General features: G+C 33.6%; 3 protein-coding genes across 3 annotated transcripts; 1 reads left to right on the plus strand and 2 right to left on the minus strand.

Annotated features, from left to right (window-relative positions):
- Positions 1 to 578: 578 nt before the first annotated feature.
- On the minus strand, positions 579 to 5535 carry LOC134717606 (uncharacterized). Its single transcript, XM_063580100.1, has 4 exons — positions 5445 to 5535; positions 4713 to 4892; positions 2428 to 2840; positions 579 to 650 (listed from the first exon to the last, which is right to left on the minus strand). Exons 1-3 carry the CDS (start codon positions 5533 to 5535, stop codon positions 2440 to 2442), a joined length of 672 nt encoding a protein of 223 aa, XP_063436170.1. The 3' UTR covers positions 579 to 650; positions 2428 to 2439.
- A 2621-nt stretch (positions 5536 to 8156) lies between these two features.
- On the plus strand, positions 8157 to 10637 carry LOC134718531 (acanthoscurrin-2-like). The gene is made up of 2 exons (XM_063581131.1): positions 8157 to 8423; positions 10248 to 10637. Exons 1-2 carry the CDS (start codon positions 8168 to 8170, stop codon positions 10625 to 10627), a joined length of 636 nt encoding a protein of 211 aa, XP_063437201.1. The 5' UTR covers positions 8157 to 8167; the 3' UTR covers positions 10628 to 10637.
- An 8515-nt stretch (positions 10638 to 19152) lies between these two features.
- On the minus strand, positions 19153 to 21130 carry LOC134718532 (uncharacterized). The gene is made up of 3 exons (XM_063581132.1): positions 20860 to 21130; positions 19926 to 20322; positions 19153 to 19224 (listed from the first exon to the last, which is right to left on the minus strand). The coding sequence occupies exons 1-2, from the start codon at positions 21101 to 21103 to the stop codon at positions 19937 to 19939; spliced, it is 630 nt and encodes a 209-aa protein (XP_063437202.1). The 5' UTR covers positions 21104 to 21130; the 3' UTR covers positions 19153 to 19224; positions 19926 to 19936.
- Between the last annotated feature and the right edge of the window lie 358 nt (positions 21131 to 21488).

Raw genomic sequence — 21488 nt, forward strand, 5'->3', positions numbered from 1 at the left:
TTACTGTTACATCCATTTATGAATATATATATATTTACGTGGCTCTGTACGTCTACATTCTATCCTTGCCTCATTGTGCTATGACACATGTTTCTGTTATTGTCTTCAGTGTTTGCTTACATGCTGATGTCTGTATGCTTTTTTGTTTTTATTTGTTGACATTCTTGCTTGTTTTATAGTAATTAAGATTACACAAAAGGATGACTTCTTACCCCCTAGTTTTGACGTGGATTATATACTACATGTATTATATCTGTGTTCTTTGTACAGACATTGTGGTCAGTATACTGGAATGTTGTGAAACTGTCATATAAGTGATCATTTTTTTTTAGCTATGAACTAATGGTAAATCCACCATTTTAAGAAAATACCTGTACAAAGCAGGAATATGACAATTGTTATCAGAGTATAGATTAGTATAAAGAGCGTTCTATATATAGAGTGATGCGCGTCGTGTTGTCATGCTGCGTTTTTATGACTAACGGGCAAAATCTTCACAATGTTAGTGTAAATAGAAATTAAAAAAAAATAACACCACCAAAAACCTAATGTGTCATTAAATAAAAGAACCATATAAGTTTGTCAGGAATATGTTTATTTTACAAATGTACAGATCTAAAGCATTTCATAGCAGGTCGTCTTCGTGTTACCTACAACGATAATAATGATTTAAAGATATGTTCTATAATATAGTATTAATTATGTTTATCCTCATCTTAGTATATATCTAGGATTATGATTGGTTAACGCACGTCGTTACAAAACCCAAAGTCCCTGGGTGTTGCTAACCATATACCCGGACGTTGCTAACCTTTATCCCGTGGGAACTTCACGCAAGTTTTCCTTAGTTCCATGGTTGTTCCTTGTGAAATATTGAATTCTGTAGATTATTCATGATGTTTGTAATCAAATATTTAATTCATTAACGATTTTGTCCTTTTATGCCGATTATACTAATTTCATTAAATGCATCACTTGACTGACACATTTTCAAGGAATAGGACTACTGACTTATCTATGAAAATCACCCTCGTTGACGTCAAACCATCTATTACGTAACTCCAACAACATTGAGCGCCAAATTTGACTCAATCCGGTTTCTCTGTCTCCGTATTAAAAACGTCTTATATTTGACTACCTGTAGGGTTCTAACAACGGAAGTACCCTACACCCCGTAAATAATATGTAAAATTTCCAAATTTCAATAAAACTTTTTTTAGATAATGAACAAAAACGTTGTGTTCACGTTACACTTGGTACCCGAATTTCCATTAAAACTCGCCCGATTCGGACTTAGACCGGGGATAAATACGCCTCATGGGGAACTGGGGTACTTCAGGGTGTTAAAATAACCATACATACGGATATGAACGTAGATAACTTATAATATCAAAACCTTACATTGAAATGACAAGAAAGGTTTACCTATATTAGTGACACAGGAGATGTTGTTGTTTTAAGAACTGTAGTTGATTAAGGAGTAAGTTCAGTAAGACCCCTGTTTGGCCCCAAAATATAAAAGTTTTACAAAATTACGAAAATATAATCTTTTAGCTACTTACAGAAAGTCAAATACTTCTGCTACATAAATTTTGTAAAAAACACAATGTACATATATCGGGTATTAACATCATTAGGTCATGCTAAATTACTGAAATCTTCACAATTTGAGCATTTTGTTAAAATTTTAGACGGTTTCCGTCTAAAATGAAAGTCGCCGCACTCGTGTTCATTCATAATTTTGAAATGTCAGTTGTTTTTCATGGTAATTCATAACAAGTATAAAGGTTGAGGATGATCACGGATGCGGCCACTTTCATTTTTGACCAAAGCCATCTGAAAAGTGACGTTTTATTGGCATATATGATATATTTTTCATATTTAAGCTTGCATCGTAGAGTATTTAAAGAATGAATCAGTAAAATATATGTTAAATAAAATTATTGAATCAATTTAAATGGACAATTAAGAGTTAAAACTTCTTTCTTTCGATGAACCTTAGTTTTGAGGCCAAAATCGGCCGTTAACCTGCTCATGTTGATCCTTAGTTGTCTGTAGCAAGTTGTGGTTTATTAAAATACGTTTGTATGCATGTCGTTGTGCGTGTGTTTCCTTAACGTTTCTTTTTTTCATAAATTTTCATACAGACAAGAAAGCATGCAATTTCAAATGATCTCATATGTAATCAAGATCTAATATAAATGGCTATGTATCGATACAGTATTTTGTATTAAACATGCGACAATAAATATTACTTATTCTGTTGCTTTAAGATTTGACAACGCGATCAGCATCATACTGTTCTAAATGAATAATAATTTCTTATGCACGACTTGAACAAAACTGTGTTGAACTAATTTATTATTGAAGCTGTCGATGTGCATACAATGTTAATACAGAAATATTGAATGCTAAGCAGAAACTTACCTTTTAGAATATCTAATAGTATCCTTTACCAGTTGATCCACCGACAACCCTGCTGCCTCCACTAACTACACTGACTGGTCCAGTAACAATACCACCAATGGATCCTCCAATACCACCGATTGGGCCGCCAATACCACCGATTGGACCAAGAAGTCCACTACCACCTCCAACAAGACCACTAACACCACTGATGATACCTCCACCACCAATAATACCTCCACCACCAATAATACCAGCCCCTCCAAGGGAAGCACCGTAATTTTGGTTGGTTACCCACCATGGCAACAAAGAACAACAAGTATTCAAACTTCCTGGCAGGAGAGGTGCCAAGTTACAGTTCTTGTTGAGTTTGATCTGTCCTGGAGCACATTTCAAACTGCATGTGCACCATGGTTGACCTCCACCAACAAGTCCTGTAAAGATATCAAAATACATAAATTACAAAATATCATAGTGTCATGTATATAACATCGTCCAATTGGTTGATGACGTACATATTTAATAAATGATACTTTTCCCAAGCGATTTTCTTTATTTACCAAACTAGTAAATGCTCATAAGAAAACATACGAAACCCATATATATGTAGAATACAATGAAATGTGTAGAGCTGTATGAGAAACATACATTGATACGATGTTAATTTATAAAAGATTCACAGGAAATTACAAATTACTACCGAGAAATGTACATGGAACGGGAAATTATATTTGAAAAAATCGCTATGATGCCGTAAATCATTATCAAAATATTTTTTTTAAAATGACCGTTACATACAACAAGGATGACCGTGATTGGCAAACAGTTGACCGTTACTTGTAAAGGATGACTGTAATGTGTAAAGGCTAAGTGTAATTTTTAAAGGATGACCGTCATTTGTAAAGGATGAGTGTAATTTATAAAGGATGACCGTAACTTTTAAAAGATGTCGGTCAATATTCTAAGAGATATCCATAGGTGTAGTCCTAGCTTTATGTTGACTTTGTCTCAATAAGGGATCGGTTAGTGGATACTAATATGTTTCATAAACATTGCCGTGTTTTGGGTTCATGACAATGATAGTACATTGCATATTGACAAACAATGAAATATTTATTGATAACAATGTTAAAATGTTAATACAAATTGACAGCGATACGACGAAAATTTTAAGAAACATGAAATACGGATGCCTCATACACTTTCATTTTCAAGTGGGCCGTGAAATGGAATAAAACTGTTAGTTGACATTGTAATTAACAAAATCATATCATAGTGAAAATCATCAGATTATCAACAATTTCCTAGACCAAAAAATGTAACCCGAAGCTGGACAGACGGACGAACGGACAGACTAACGAACGCACTGACCAGAAAAATTAACGACTATTTTAAGGATCTGTTTTGCTTGAGCTCACCCTCATTAGCTTAGTCGTATTATTTTCAAAACATTTTTTATTTTTTTAGTTGCAAGAAAAATGGAAGACTAATTAGAGATGATATAATACCAATGGGTGTACATAAACATGATGAATTGGCATTTATTAAAGGTGTATTTATTGTGTCATTAAAAGGAATCCCAGAAACAAAAAAAAATCGTTTGTTGTTCATGTGCATGTCTTGTTGTAAATTCATTTAAAGAATTAAGACCTCTACCGTAAAAAAGATATTTATGGTTAACACATATTTGAAGCACGTCTTATTTTCTTCTACCTATAGGGTAAAACTTTCTTATTAACACGTTGATACTAACACGATTAATCATTTGAAACAAAAAAGGTAGTTATATAAAAAACGATATTTTTCTAAGATTTGACGGTCATCAAATAAAAGTTACGGTCATCTTAAAACCAATGACAGTAACCCTTGTTATGAATTGCTGATTATGTTACGGTCATCTCGATTGTGATTTACGGTCACCTGAGCGATTTTTTCAAGTCGAAATTCCAATTTCATACACATTGCTCGGTACTAATAAGTGATTTCAGTGTGAATCTTTTATAAATTTACATCGTATCTATGTTTGATTTGTAAAATAAATGATTTAGAAGCACGTTAACATACAATACAAATACTGACCTAAGTTTTCATCCAACATCTTGGTATGACCGTTAATGCAGTTACGGTCATCATCTTTACCCCCAAGGAATTATGGCAATAGGTTAAATATTTCACAAACGTTAAATGAAATGTCAAAACAAATGTGCATGCATAAACCAAATATTTAAATTATTGTAAGGAACCAATTTATAACGGGTTGTGGATTTTTTTCCTTTCCATAGAGTAAATGGTCATTTATAACATACCTGTATTTATTCCTCCAACTAATCCTCCTAATCCACCTAATCCACCTAATCCTCCTAATCCCCCTAATCCACCATTGTTGAGCAGAAGTCCACCACCACTGACAATTCCTGCAGATCCACCAATAATTCCACCACCACCAAGGAGTGGACCACCAGAAACAACTCCACTACTAACAAGTCCTCATAATAATGGACCTCCTTTGCCATATGCCGAAACAGAAGCGACAAGAGAAACTAGAAGTAAAGTCAACATTATGATGGGATATTCTGATCTGTAGAAGATGTGAAGTATACTCAGATATGCATGTCCTTTTATACTATGCTGATAGTCAAACACGTGGTACATAGCTTAAAAACAGTGGTTTGATATATTGTGAAAAAGGAGATTGATAAAATTGCGGTTTTAAATAGTGCAATTCTTGCATAAGTTGATTGAACAGGTTTTGTTTTAGGACAAAATCCGATACATATCATGCAACTATCACGAACATAATAAATGACCTTATTAGATAAAAAAAATTAACATAGTTAACTGATGTCAAATATTGCATCATATCATAGTGCATCTCAGACGAAAGGAGTTTGTTGTCATTTCATAAGTTTATCAATTTGAAAGAACAGATTGATCACTACATACAATATCTTTTAATCTTGTTAAAAGAATGAATTTATACCGTCTTGAATGAAAATGGGAAATTTTACAAAGAACAAGTGTTTCTGTAATTATCTTACTAAGACAGTTATGTAAAAAGCTAAGTCTGAATACACCAATAGCATTATTTGTAAATAGAATAATGGTCACCGAAGCTAATGTTTCACCCATTCATGATGTTTGTCTACAATATTTAAATTTTCATGTTTGAAAATTTACACTTGATTCAAATATAAGACACACACATCTAAATGCATATTGAGGTATCTTATAGAATTGGCAAAGAAATCGATGCTTGGTTGAAGTCCAATTCCTTTTGAAAGAACAGATTCAAAGTTTTGTTGAATACTTGAAATAAGAGAATTGCAAACTAAAGTATAAGTAGCATCAGTGTCAATAGTAGCCCTGCCTAAAGTATAAGTAGCAGCAGTGTCAATGGTACCCCTGACTAAAGTATAAGTAGCAGCAGTGTCAATGGTAGCCCTGACTAGTATAAGTAGCAGCAGTGTCAATGGTAGCCCTGACTAAAGTATAAGTAGCAGCAGTGTCAATGGTAGCCCTGACTAAAGTATAAGTAGCAGCAGTGTCAATGGTAGCTCTGACTAGTGTGGTTTTACAGCTGCAGGTATAACTAAATATCTATCAATATTTCTACCAACAAGCTCATCAAGGCTCTCTTTCTCTTTTCACTCGCGAAAACAAATCTGATTCAGATATCACCTCCCCCCAATTTTAAAGTTAAGTGGCTGTTCCTTTATGAAAGCCATTATTTTGATGATTTGCAGTAGTTTAAATAAACTATAGAAGTCTCGATTGCGCATTAGAAAACGTAGGCTGCAGCAGCGTGCTTGCAGACGAAAAAAAGGATTGAGATGTTAGGGCTCACTACATTTTTATCTTTTCTGTTTGTTTCAAATGATATTTCTTCTCCTAAAAATGCATGAAATATTTGCCACTGGACGTTAATCAACCAACAATAAATCAATCTTCTCCATGGAATATTTGACGAAGGGAGAGAGAAATGTTTTTTTTTTTAATTTTAAGTGTAATTTGACGGATCTGAGATACTAGACAAACATATCATTTACCTCACACTTTTTTTTAGTAATGAATTTATGCGTGAATCGTTGTTTGAGTAAAAACCAGTGGCCGATATTTCTATGTACGTCAAGTCAGTTCGGGAAGACCTTTTCAAATAAATTAGGCAGCAGCTATATAATTTTCGTAAGAGGGGGGAGTGAATTTTTCATGACAAATTTTGGTCGAAAACATTTTTTTTCTTTCAATTTTAGCATTAAATATATTGGCAGTTGAAAGCAAAAGAAAATTTCAGTGTTAAAAAAATATTTGTTTTTCTCCAAAACTGGAAACACTTTTTTCCGAAAAATCCATAGCCTACACCCCACACACACACACATTACCCCGAAAATCAATAGAAACTTCTTTATTGGTTTGGCAATGATGCTGCTTTGAGTCTTGATCAGGGGCTTATAAAGTACGTTAATTTAAAAAAAAAGTAATAAACATAATATACATTTTAGACAACAATTTCTGTAAAGAACCTTATTGATAATTGTTGAAATTATCAATTTTATTCAAAAAAAGTTTCCTTCTTAAATATAAAAACGAATCAACTAATGTCCTAAATGCCTACATTTGTGTACACTTAACCTACACAAGGCCTGCATTGAGTTTCGAATGTGTGTAGACCAAACATGATTTAAACTACATGTAAACATTGCGTGTTATCAATGGGAACGCAATTGTGTTTAGTTTACGTGTGAGTTACACTAACACAACACCAAATTTATGTCAATGTGAACACGGCCGAAGACAAATTACACTTCAATATTAAGAATGAACAGGAATGCGGCCACTTTCATTTAAGACGAAAACCGTCTAAAATATATCTAAAATGCTAAAATGTGAAGATTTCAGTAGTTTAGCATGACTTGATGATGCTAGTTCCCGATATATGTGCATTGTTTTTTGTCAAACACAGCCCATATTTATTAACCAGAAGCAATACATAAATAAAAGTATATATATTTTTAAAATTTTGTAAAACTGCTGTATGTTAGGACCAAAAAGGGGTCTTACTGACACTACAACTTTTGAAAACATTAAAACTAAAAAACAATATAGAGCACACTTTGTTAATATTATGGATGAGTAAAACGTTAGGCTCATGAAACAGTATTCTTTTTTACCAATCAATGCTATTGGTGTATTTTCCGACAAAATATTTGACAGTTCTTTTTTAGGATATTATTTATCAAGTAATGCGAAGAAACACTTGTTCTTTGTATGATATTCCCTTTTCATTGAAGACATTAATTTCTACATTTCTATTTCATTCCGCATGCCCATCTCAGCAAGATATAAAGATAGTGTATCTTTGGATCAGTATGTTCTGTAAGCTTATTACACTAATGAAACCGTTTACATTACTCTACAATGCACTATAAGATGATGCAACATTTAACACTGATATATTTATCCTTTTCTCATTTACAACTGGCTGACATCAGCTATCTTTTTTATTTCTTTCTGAAAATATCATATTTTATGTTCGTGATAGCTGCATGCCTGTACTGGACTGTGTCCACAAAAAAACACGTACCTAATCAACATATGCATAAATTGCACTATTTAAAACCGCAAATTTATAAATCTCCTTTTTCATAATTTATCAAACCACTGTTTTTTAGTAATGTATCACGTGTCTTACAATAATCATAGTATAAAAGAACATTCATATCTAAGTATATTTCACATCTTCAACAGATCAAAGTAACTCATCATGATGTTGGCTGTACTTCTAGTTTCTCTTGTCGCTTCTGTTTCGGCATATGGCAAAGGAGGTCCATTATTAGGAGGACTTGTTAGTGGTGGAGTTGTTACTGGTGGTCCACTCCTTGGCGGTGGTGGAATTATTGGTGGATCTGCAGGAATTGTCAATGGTGGTGGACTTCTCCTTAACAATGTTGGATTAGGAGGATTAGGAGGATTAGGTGGATTAGAAGGATTAGGTGGATTGGTTGGAGGAATTAATACAGGTATGTTATAAATGACTATTTATATTATGGAAAGGAAAAAGTCCACAACCCGTTATAAAATGGTTCCTAACAATAGTTTAATAATTATTATTTAAATATTTGGTATATGCATGCGTAATTTGTTTTGACATTGAATGCAACGTTTGTGATATAATTTACCTATTGCCATAATTCACTGGGGTAAAGCTGATGACCGTAACTGCAATCACTGTCATCTCAAGATGTCGGGTGAAATATTGGGTCATTTTTTTTTTGTATGTTAACGTGTTTCTAAATCATTTTCTTTACAAATCATACATTGATACAATGTAAATTTATAAACGATTCAAACGGAAATCACTAATTACTACCGATAAATGTACATGAAACAGGAATTTCGACTTGAAAAAATCGCTCAGATGACCGTAAACCACAATCGAAATGATCGTAACAGAATCAGCATTTCATAACAACATGTGAACAAGGGTGACTGTTATTGGTTTTAAGATAACCGTTATTTGTAAATGATGACCGTCTCTTTTAGATGATGACCGTCCAATCTTCGAAAAATATCCGTATTTATATAACTACCTTTTGTTGTATCAAATGATTAATCGTTTTGGTATACACGTATTTATAGAAGATTATTACCCTATAGGTAGAAGAAATTAAGACGTGCTTCAAATACATAGTTTTTCATCAATATATTTTTACCGGTAGAGGTCTTAATCTTTTAAATGAATTTGCAACAAGACATGCACATGAACACCATTTATAACATTGTTATCAATACATATTTCATTGTTTACGAGAAATATGCAATTTACTAGCATTGTCATGAACCCAAAACACGGCAAATATTTAAAAAGAAAGGTATGAAACATATTAATATCCGCTAACCGATCCCTAAATGAGACAAAGTCAACAAAAAGCTAGGACTACAAATACGGATATGTCTTAGAATATTGACGGTCATATGTTTACCAATCGCGGTCATCTGTTTACCAATAACGGTCATCTGTTTACCAATCACGGTCATCCTTGTTATATGTTACGGTCCTCTTGAAAATATTTTGATAATGATTTACGGTCATCTTAACGATTTTTTCAAATCGAATTTCCCTTTTTATGTTTAATTCTCGGTAGTCATTTGTAATTTTCCTTTGCATCTTTACGTCGTATCAATGTATGCTTTGTAAAGAAAATGATATATAAGCACTTTAAAACAATACGGAAACTGACCTTATTTTTCATCCGACATCTTAGGATGACTGTTATTTAACAGTCATCAGCTTTACCCCAGTGATAATTGTTGTAGCCGTTCGGTGCCATATAGTTGCTTTTGTATTTGTCATTTGGTACATAATAGGTTCTCTCATTGGCAATCAGGCCAAATAATATTTTTCTAATGTATAATCAATAAAACAAAATTGAACATAAAACCACAATATACGCTATGAACTCTGTAACAATGTGTAATAGGTGCAAACCTGGTGGACTTATTATCATCGGTGGTGTACACAGCACAAAACAATACTTGTATTTCATGTTGTTAGCATCTGTTATTATAAAGAATCAGTGCTCTAACTCAATCAACAAGAAATACATGTACATTTGGCGCTGCGTTTAATTTCCGTTTTTATCATACAGCTCTACACATTTCATTGTATTCTATATTCGTAGGTTTCGTATGTTTTCTTATGAGCAGTTACTAGTTTGGTAAATAAAGAAAATCGCTTTGGAAAAATATCATTTGTCTAGTATGTACGTCATCAACCACTTGGACGATGTTATATACATGACACTATGATATTTTGTAATAAATGTATTTTGATATCTTTACAGGACTTGTTGGTGGAGGTCAACCATGGTGCACATGTAGTTTAAAATGTGCCCCAGGACAGATTAAACTCAACAAAAACTGTAACTTGGCACCTCTCCTGCCAGGAAGTTTGAATACTTGTTGTTCTTTATTGCCATGGTGGGTAACCAGCCGAAATTACGGTGCTTCCCTTGGAGGCGCTGGTATTATTGGTGGAGGAGGTATTATTGGTGGTGGAGGTATCATCGGTGGTGTTAGTGGTCTTGTTGGAGGTGGTAGTGGACTTCTTGGTCCAATCGGTGGTATTGGAGGACCAATCGGTGGTATTGTTACTGGACCAGTCAGTGTAGTTAGTGGAGGCAGCAGGGTTGTCGGTGGATCAACTGGTAAAGGATACTATTAGATATTCTAAAAGGTAAGTTCTGCTAATCATTGATTTTTTTCTGTATAAACAGTGTATATAAAAAAGAAGATGTGGTATGATAGCCAATGAGACAACTATCTATAAAAGACCAAAATGGCACAGACATTAACAACTATAGGTCACCGTACGGCCTTCAACAATGAGCAAAGCCAATACCACATAGTCAGTTATAAAAGGCCCCGATAAGACAATGTAAAACAATTCGAACTAGAAAACTAACGACCTTATTATGTAAAAAAAGGAACGAAAAACAAATAAGTAACAACCACTGAATATACAGGCTCCTGACTTGGGACAGTCAGATAAATAATGTGGCGAGGTTAACCTGGGACAGTGGTATAACAGTACAACACAAGTGTATACACATCGACAGCACCAATAATAAATTAGTTAAACACAGTATTGTTCAAGTCGTGCATTAGAAATAATTATTTATTTGACTTAAAGTACAGTATGATGCTGATCGAGTTGTCAAATCTTACTGCAACGGAACAAGGAATACTTATCGTCGCATGTTTAATACAAAGTAATGTATCGATACATAACCAGTTATATTAGATTACATATCAGATCATTTGAAATTGAACGCTTTCTGGTGTTTATGAAAGTTTATGAAAAAAGTAACGTTAAGGAAACACATACACATACAAACATATTCAAATTAATTCAATAAGTGAAAGTACATGCTACGATTCAAGCTTAGACATGAAAAATCTATCATATATGAACAAAACCGTCACTTTTCAGAAGGTTTTGGTCAAAATGAAAGTGGCCGCATCCGTGTTTATCCTCAACCTTTATATACTTATGTATAACCATCAAATACAACTTACATTTCAAAATTTTGAATGAACACAGATGTTAGACGGAAACCGACTTAAATTTCATTAAAATGCTAAAATTGTGAAGATTTCAGTTATTCAGCATGACCTAAAGATGCTAATACCCGATAAATATGCATTGTTTGTTTTTATAAAACGACCAATATTTATGTTGCAGAAATATTTGACTTTCCAGTAAATAACTAAAATATTACATTTTCATACTTTTGTAAAACTGCTATATTGTGGGGCCAAAAAGGGGTCTTACTGAACTAACTCCTCAACATGAACTACAGTTTTAAAAGCAACAAATATAGGTAAATCTCTCTTTTTATGCCAATGTTATGTTTTGATATACATAATTAATATCATAAATATTATCGAGAATATATTTGAATCATTATTATCAGTGTATTGTATCGTTGTAGGTTACACGAAGACGACCTGATATGAAATGCTTTAGAACTGTACATTTGTAAAATAAACATATTTCTGACAAACTTATATGTTTCTTTCATTTAATGACACATTAAGTGTTTGGTTGTGTTATGATTTTTTTTAAATATTTGTACACTAACACTGTGAAGATTTTTCCCGTACGTCATAAAAAACGCAGCACAACAACAAGACGCACATCATTCTATAGAACACACTTTAAATTAATCTATCCTCTGATAACAATTGTCCTATTCCTGCTATGTACAGGCATTTTCTTTAAATGATGGATTGCATAGCTAACAAAACGTATAACTTATATGACAGTTTCACAACATTCAATTATACTGACAACGATGTTTGCACAAAGAACACAGCCAAAGTACAGTTACTATGTTGTCCTTGTCAAAAGAAGCGGGAAAGTAGTTACCATTGTGTTGCAATCTTAATTACTATTTAACAAGCAACTATGTTAACAAATAAAAACAAAAAAATCATATAGACAACAGCATGTAAACAAACACTAAAGACAATAACACAAACATTTATCATAGCAAAATGAGGCAATGGTAGAATGTATATGTACTAAGCCACGTACATTATATATCATCATAAATGGACTAAACAGTACAAGAAACACTTATCAAAAACGTGCATGTACAAAAGATTACTATACCACGTTATTTCTGCTTTCCAATTGTGAACTTTCCTTTTCTAAGTAGCAACATTCCAGCAGCACCTACATACGGGTTAAATATCTCCCAATTGATACGATAGTCCCGTGCTTCATTTCCTATCATGATTTTCTTGATAGAGGATTGCTGCTCATAAGGAAGCTTTTAAACCAAGAGTTCCAAATGATGAAGTTGAAATCATCCCTACGTAAATTTGACGAACGCCATCACAAGTTGGTTTACCGTTATGGAATAACCATTTCAAAAATGATATCGGATATGTTAATTACGTCATAATTACAATCCCCTTCCCCTTCATGAATGTGACCTACCGATGTAGACTATTTACTGGATTTGTTATTACATAAGCAACACGGCGGGTGCCATATGTGCAGCAGGATCTGCTTACCCTTCCGGAGCACCTTAGATCACCCCTAGTTTTGGGTGGGGTTCGTGTTGTTTTTTCTGCAGTTTTCTATGTTGCGTCATGTGTGCTATTGTTTGTCTTTTTCATTTTTAGCCTTGGCGTTCTCAGTTTATTTTAGATTTATGATTTTGACTGTCCCTTTGGTATCTTTCATCCCTCTTTTAGCAAGATTGATAACCCTGCTAGTACCTAAACAATACATTTAAGACAATTGTATATTATCTGTGATGTTGATACAGTGTACTCACCGATACGGACGTAGTATGCTGCTGGTGACTTATTTGTTTTGACGATCTTTGATTCGATTCTTAGTTTTCATCTAAGACACTGTTACACTGTAACAATTTTACAAAGTCTGCATACCGGAGGAAGTAGAGACTATATATCCCATCTGCCGGTGATGTTGGTATACTGCCACTAGGTGGTGGATATTCAAAGTTTCAAAAATCGTCTCGTTTGACTAAGATTATGACCGCATATGTCAAAATCAAGGTACACGTCTAAAAACGTATCTGTTTTGTCTTTAAATTTTAGTTCTGAAAGATCGCAGCCCAATAAAAAAAACAAGGTTGGGTTGGTATTTACCACCCCCGGTATTCATAAGTGGTGTTCACCAGTATTAATCACCCCGGACAAAACTCCACGAGTTGTTAATACTTGCAGATACTGGTCAACTGATAATGATTTAAATTTTCATGCTTCTTTTGAGCGACTTATCTATCAATAGTTGTAAACATTTTTATGATCAGGAAAAGTTCTTTTCCATGAGCATGATTCAGTTTATAAATATGAATGATTTTGGTATGTTATTCACTATCAAGACATCACAAATTACTACTTTTGGATTAGTTAGTATTGCATACTGTTGATGTACAAATAAAGGAGTAAGTACGGTAAGGGCCATATTTGGCCCCAATTATAAAGTTCATAGTTACAAGACAGTAAATGTCTTAAGTTGCCTTAAAGACATGTCAGAAAGTTAAACTAAACTGTTTTTGTCAAAGTTTAATTCTCACACGTTGATTTTACGTCCCAAAAGGGTCAAAATAAGGGATTTTGGTGAAATTTGAAATTTTCAATCACATTTACGACCAGGAAACATAGAGCGCAGTCGTCGACAAAGTTAATATCCAAATAAGACATGTGAAATGTCTTCACAAACATTATTTTAAAAGATCGTTGTTGTCGACGTATGCGCTCTATGTTTCCTGTTTAATAATCTTAGGAAATTTACCGATTTTTATTGATTTTTTCGTGAAAAATCAATATTAGTACAACTTGTGACGTCATAATGAAACGCAGAAACGTAAAACTTTCAACAAAATGGCTCATTTCCTTTCAAGTCACTTAATTCGCTATAATTTATTGTGATATTGGTCAATAAATCCGAATTAGAAATTTATTACTGAACATACTCCTTTGCTATTTCAATTTTTTAAAGTGTATAAATAAAGATATTTTTTTATAAAAAAGATTTGAATTGACAGGTAAATAGAATAAATATAGAATAAAGGACTTTTTGTTTTTGATACTGACTTTATCACAGTAAAATATCAGGTGAGCCCGAAGTGCGAGCATGATATTTTCTGTGATAAAGTCAGTATCAAAAAAAAAAGTCCTTTATGTTGTTTATCGGTAATTAAAGAAAAATAAAAATCACTACAATAATAGAGAAAATTACAAACGAACTCCTTTTTCGCGTCGAATCACGGCGAATCACACTTGACGTCACAGGCTGCATTACGTCATTTGAAAGTTTGTCACAGTGCAGTAAACATGCCGTTCTCTTGTACAAAGTATTGAAAAGGAATTATAGCATGCGTTTCATTAATATTCTGCTTTGGACATGACACTAACAATGGCAAATATAATGGTAGCATACCGGTAAGTCAAGTTTCTTTATTTTTCACAAAGCATCATCATAGTGATAAATAGTCAGTAATAACGAAATAGTGTGAGGAGACATTTATACTGGAGCCCACCCCATCCCCCTCTTTTCTCCCTAGGCAGTGTAAGCTGACTGTAAATTATCTGAATAGTTATCAAAAGTACCAGGATTATAATTTTATACGCCAGACGCGCGTTTCGTCTACATAAGACTCATCAGTGACGCTCAAATCAAAATAGTTAAAAAGCAAAACAAATACAAAGTTGAAGAGCATTGAGGACCCAAAATTCCAAAAACTTGTGCCAAATACGGCTAAGGTAATCTATTCCTGGGGTAAGAAAATTCTTAGTTTTATTTCGAAAAATTCAAAGTCTAGTAAACAGAAAATTCATAAAATGACCATATAATTGATATTCATGTCAACACCGAAGTGCTGACAACTGGGCTGGTGATACCCGCCGGGACGAAACGTCCACCAGCAGTGGCATCGACCCAGTGGTGTAAATAGTTATCAAAAGTACCAGGATTATAATTGTATACGCCAGACGCGCGTTTCGTCTACATAAGACTCATCAGTGACGCTCAAATCAAAATAGTTAAAAAGCCAAACAACTACAAATTTGAAGAGCATTGAGGACCCAAATTCCAAAAAAGTGTGCCAAATATTCACTTTACTGTCGACTTCATTATTATTTTAAACATTTTAATAGAAGTCACTAAACTTTTAGCTGATCATTCTTGCTTTTTCAAAGCCATGTTCATTTTTTTTTCAACACGGACCAGAAATATGAAACTTAAGAGTTTAAGGGCCCTGCGGTTACCTTTAATTTCAGAAGCGAATTTAGAGGAAGGGGACCCGGGTCACAGTCACCCCTTATAAAGGCAACAATTCTGGTCAAAGCAGACTTTTATAGTTTGGTGCCCCGGTTATACCCCCTTTTTTAAAATTTATCCTAGATCCGCATACATGCATGAAGATTACGGTTCACTTTTTTGTTCTTTGTTCTAGGCAAAGCTGTTTTATTGACACTGAAACGACATACATTTGTATTTAAAAATTGTGTAAGAAGCTGGCCCTCTTGACATAAAATATTTACTAGTTCAGTGATAATGGACGTCATACTAAACTCTGAAAAAAATAAAATAAACTTAAATTAAAAATCATACGAAACAGATGCTGCCTTGGAACAGGCGCAAACATGCGTCGGGGTTAAACTTTTTTTTTTTATATATCTGAACCCTGCCCCTTTCAATTTGTACCTTAAGACAATATAGAAAACAAGCAAACACACAGCAACACGCGTAATAACAATCAGTACATACTATTTCCAAGTCTAATGTCAGAATAGGTAAGAAAAGTTACAAAACAAAATTATAATGACACATAAATTAACAAAGGACTGCTAGCTGTTATTGACATGCTAGCTCCAGACCTCATCTCAACTGACCTGTTTTTTTGTTTTCTGTTTGGGGTAACATCAGTAAAGTGTCCATATACATGATAGATATTCGTGATATCGTCGTGCACTGTTCTTCAGAGTTTAAAAAAAAAATCATTTTATATCTGTGGTTAGTCAGTGTTAACCATATTTATTAAATATTGTCATTATACATCAATCTCTAAAGGAATTTTGAAGATTTGGTGTTTAGAATGACATCATTAGATTTTGGATTTTATAGATTACCTTTGCCTAATTTGGCACAACTTTTTGGAATTTTGGTTCATCAATGCTCTTCAACTTTGTACTTGTTTGGCTTTTAACTACTTGATCAGAGCGTCACTGATGTAGACAAGACGCGCGTCTGGTGTATTAAATTATGCTCCTGGTACCTTTGATAACAATTTGAAATATATAAAAAAGAAATAAAGAATATTTGTTATTTGAAAGTAAAATAACAAAAATACTAAACTCCGTGAAAAAAAACTAAACGGAAGGTCCCTAATTAAATGGCAAAATCAAATAATAAAACACATCAAACGAATGAACAACTGTCATATTCCTTAGGCCATATCAACGAAGCTGTCATAGGACTAGGACGTGTCTTCATATGGTTTTAGTACAATCTTTGTCCGGATTCAAGTTAAAACAAGTGTCCTAAAATGAGATATGTCCTACTTTTGGGCCTAAGGATAGGATATGTAATTAGGTGTCCTAGGCCAGTCTTGTAAGTAATGATGTTCTAAAACGAAATAAAAACAGCAAATATGGCATAAATTTAAAAAAATAGAAAACAAATCAATAATTCGAACTGCCCCTTTTTCAGCTTACAAATACTAGCATCAGCAGCATTTTTCACTCATGAACATACGTTGCAATGCTCATTTTTTTTGAGAATGTGAAAACTTATTTTAAATAATCCTGATTTGATATATGAAATAAAATGGAAAGGAACTCAGAACAAAAATTCAAAAAACTTTCGATCTTCAGTGGTGTACAACTTTGTACTTTTTTCACTTTCGATATTCTAAATATGGGCGTCACTGCTGAGTCTTGTGTGGACGAGGTGCGTTTTTGGCGTATTGAATTTTAAACCTGATGCTTTTTGTTTATCTTTTAATCATGTGTTTCTATTGTAGTCCTGTAATATAATGTTGTCATTTCAATGTTGTATTTAACTTTGCCATTAAAGTGCGAGGTGTGGCATGCCACAAAACCAGGTTCAACCCACCATTTTTATTCCCCTTTAAAAATGTCCTGTACCAAGTCAGGAAGATGGCCATTGTTATATTATTGTTCGTTTCTGTGTGTGTTGCATTTGAACGTTGTGTCGTTTGTTTACTCTTATTCTTGATATATTTAGATAAGACGTGGCACGGTACTTGTCTATCCCAAATTCATGTATTTGGTTTTGATGTTATATTTGTTATTCTCGTGGTTTTTTGTCTGATGCTTGGTCCGTTTCTGTGTGTGTTGCGTTTCGGTGTTGTGTCGTTGTTCTTCTCTTATATTTAATGCGTTTCCCTCGGTTTTAGTTTGTTACCCCGATTTTGTTTTTTGGTCATGGATTTATGAGTTTTGAACAGCCGTATGTTACTGTTGACTTTATTTGTTTATATCCCAAGACATATCTCAGATACGTCCAAAAACAAGAATGTGTCCCCAGTACACGAATGCTCCTCTCGCACTTTAATTTCCTTTATTCGGTGGACCGTGAAATTTGGGTCAAAACATAAAATTAAAATTAACATTAGAAAGATCATATCATAAGGAACATGTGTACTAAGTTTTAAGTTGATTGGACTTCAACTTCATCAACGACTACCTTGACCAAAAATTTTAACCTGACGATGTCCGAACAGACGAACGGACGTACAGACCAGACATAATGCCCCTCTACCATCGTAGGTGGGTCATAACAATGTCCAAAGACATATTTTAGGACATATTCTGTGATACTTTATTGACATAGCCCCTGATTTGTTCAGTTTTAGAGACAAGATTCATCATATGGATACCTGGGATCTTTGTTTCGATAGACAACGATCAGAAGTCAAGTGCTTTTCTTCATTTCAGAAATTTACAAAGTAATTAAACTAAACGATCATTACACAAAGTTAGATAAGCTTGAAATGCATTAAATTACAATTTTTTAAGAAGTAATATCAAAGTATTTGATTAACTGACACATTTTTGAACAAAATTGAAACGTTTTTAAAACAACATAACGACAAAAACGAGTCTAACATATGCAAGAACTGTTCCGTAAACCTATTAAATTTAAGTAACAAATAGAAAAGTATATGGTCCGAGAACACAATTAATTCGTAGTGCATTTCTTTTAGAACATAAATGAAAATTAAAAAAATCCCACCTGCGCTTTCTCAATGAAACTTTCACAGTGTTGTACTACTTTTGGGACAAATTATATCACAATTATAGAAAACTTCATCGTCTCTAATTCAAAATATGGACAATTTTATCTTTAGGGCGTCTTGAAATCTTTTGACAGCTTCCGAAGTGCCATATTTCAACCTTTTAGATCTAGCAGGGCGAGGTAGACTTTTATGTCAGCAACACAAACTTTGTATCAAGGTTTGTAGTGGCGTTTTAGTTAAACAGAATATTTGTAAACATTTAATTTTCACCCCTTTTTTCTCTATCTTAAAAAAATTCGATATATTACAACAATGTCGCCTTTCAGTCGTTTTGCGTTCTTGTGTAAATGTCATGAACAATTATTGAGGTTTAATATTACTGGAAAATTTATATTCTTAAAAAACAACCTGTTGTGACTGAACTCAGGAATAAACATAAAAGTTAATGTGAAAAATATTTATTCTATACATTTACAGTTTTCAGGCATTCAATAACCTGTCCTTTTCGTATGACCTACAATGAGAAAATAAACGAATCAAATTGTTTCATATTTTTTTCGGATAATCTTTATGCTTAATCAAAAACTTAGATTGGCATGAACAGACAGGTTCACGTATATTTGTGACACAAGACATATTGTTCTTTTCATACTTCTAGTGTATGGGTTATAAGTTTCGACCCTTGGTTGTCTTTAACAAAGTGTGGTTTATTTATATTTTTTTGTATGAATGTCGTTGTGTGTGTGTTTAACTTGTTTCCTAAAGAAATGTATTTGATAAGACGAACCACTAACACGCCATTCAAGCATGATCTTAAAATAACGTCATATATATAGGAAGCAATTGAAAATGCATGTACCAAGTAAGGAATATGACAGTTGTTATCCATTCGTTTGATGTGTTTTATCCTTTGAAGTTGCAATTTGAAAAGAACTTTTCGCGGAGTTCAGTATTGTTTTTCTATTTTAATTTTTAGCTTATTAGTAGGTCATATATCTAAAAATCGATAGTCTATCCTGTTTGAAAAAAACCGATGTTATTAAATTTTCAATTGAAACGACCTGACAACATGATCATCCATGTACTGTGGGGCATCTGATAAATGTAAGCTATACAAGCGTTTATATCTAATTGAAGCGGTCGGTGTGCATATGTCGTATTAACATATTGAATGAGGGATGTTTTACACACTAAACTAGAGGATTGAAAACTTACCTTTTGCATATTTAATAGTATCCTTTACCAGTTGATCCGTATCCACCGACAACACTGCTGCCTCCACTAACTACACTGACTTGTCCTGTAACAACACCCCCAATTGGACCTCCAATACCACCGATTGGACCAAGAAGTCCACTACCACCTCCAACAAGACTACTGACACCACCGATGATACCTCCACCACCAATAATATCTCCAGCACCAATAATACCAGCACCTCCAAGGGAGGCACCGTAATTTTGGTTGGTTACCCACCATGGCAATAAGGAACAACAAGTATTCAAACTACCAGGAAGGAGAGGTGTCAAGTTACAGTTCTTGTTGAGTTTAATCTGTCCTGGTGCACATTTCAAACTGCATGTGCACCATGGTTGACCTCCACCGACAAGTCCTGGAAATAAGAAAAATATGATTCAATTCATGATTCACACTCATATGTGTAAAGGAACGTACATGACTGGTCAAATTCATTTTTCGCTGATCTAGTTTGAACATCGTTTCTTTATGATTTCGTATGTTATCACTAAGGAATACATGTATTACTTTGAGCTACATGGAAACTGTCGATGAATAAAAGTCTAGTAGGTTTTAACCTGTAGATGTCATAAAATTGGTAGCGTATTTTATGGTTTTATCTACAGCTGGAACGTTCATCTACGTTTAATGTTGACATTGATCAAAATATAAGATACTGAAAAGAATGTATAGTGTGATGGTCAATTGGAAAAATTACTAGGGACTAATGACACAACAATCAGTAATTTTTTAGGTCACTGCACGGATTAAGCAATTCAAATTATGCATTTATTGTCAGATCAAATAAAACACGCAAAGATGAGTGGTTTTGATTTTGCTATTGTGAGAATCATTTTATAACCGGTCGTGGATTTTCTTTCATAGATAATATAAATGGTTATTTATAACATACCTGTGTTTAATCCACCGATCAATCCTCCTAATCCACCTAGTCCTCCTAGTCCTCCTAATCCACCATTGTTAAGCAGAAGTCCACCACCATTGACAATTCCTGCAGATCCACCAATAATTCCACCGCCACCAAGGAGTGGACCACCAGTAACAACTCCACCACTAACAAGTCCTCCTAATAATGGACCTCCTTTGCCATATGCCGAAACAGATGCGACAAGAGAAACTAGAAGTAATGTCAACATTATGATGGGTTACTTTGATCTGTAGAAGATGTGAAGTATACTCAGATATGCATGTCCTTTTATACATTGCTGATAGTCAAACACGTGGTACATAGCTGAAAAAACAGTGGTATGACATATTAAGAAAAATTAGATTTATAAAATTGCGGTTTTAAATAGTGCAATTCTTGCATTTGTAGATTGAAAAGGTCAAAAGGTTAAGGACAAAATCCAATACATATCATGCAACTATCACGAACATTATAAATGACCTTATTAGAAAAAAAAATAACATAGTTAACTAATGTTAAATATTGCATCATATCATAGTGCATCTCAGACGAAAGAATTGTTTTTTCATTTCATCAGTTTATTAATTTGAAAGAACAGATTGATCACTACATAC

The sequence above is a fragment of the Mytilus trossulus genome, chromosome 5 (genome assembly GCF_036588685.1).
Source record: "Mytilus trossulus isolate FHL-02 chromosome 5, PNRI_Mtr1.1.1.hap1, whole genome shotgun sequence".
Taxonomy (NCBI): Eukaryota; Metazoa; Mollusca; class Bivalvia; order Mytilida; family Mytilidae; genus Mytilus; species Mytilus trossulus.

Coding starts and splice junctions, on each gene's coding strand:
- LOC134717606 (XM_063580100.1), bottom strand. CDS start 5,535: ATGGGTGAAACATTAGCTTCGGTGACCATTATTCTATTTACAAATAAT. Junction 4,893..5,444: donor CTTTTTACATAACTGTCTTA/GTAAGATAATTA, acceptor CATTATTATGAG/GACTTGTTAGTAGTGGAGTT. Junction 2,841..4,712: donor AGTTGGAGGAATAAATACAG/GTATGTTATAAA, acceptor ATATCTTTACAG/GACTTGTTGGTGGAGGTCAA.
- LOC134718531 (XM_063581131.1), top strand. CDS start 8,168: ATGATGTTGGCTGTACTTCTAGTTTCTCTTGTCGCTTCTGTTTCGGCA. Junction 8,424..10,247: donor GGTTGGAGGAATTAATACAG/GTATGTTATAAA, acceptor ATATCTTTACAG/GACTTGTTGGTGGAGGTCAA.
- LOC134718532 (XM_063581132.1), bottom strand. CDS start 21,103: ATGTTGACATTACTTCTAGTTTCTCTTGTCGCATCTGTTTCGGCATAT. Junction 20,323..20,859: donor GATCGGTGGATTAAACACAG/GTATGTTATAAA, acceptor TCTTATTTCCAG/GACTTGTCGGTGGAGGTCAA.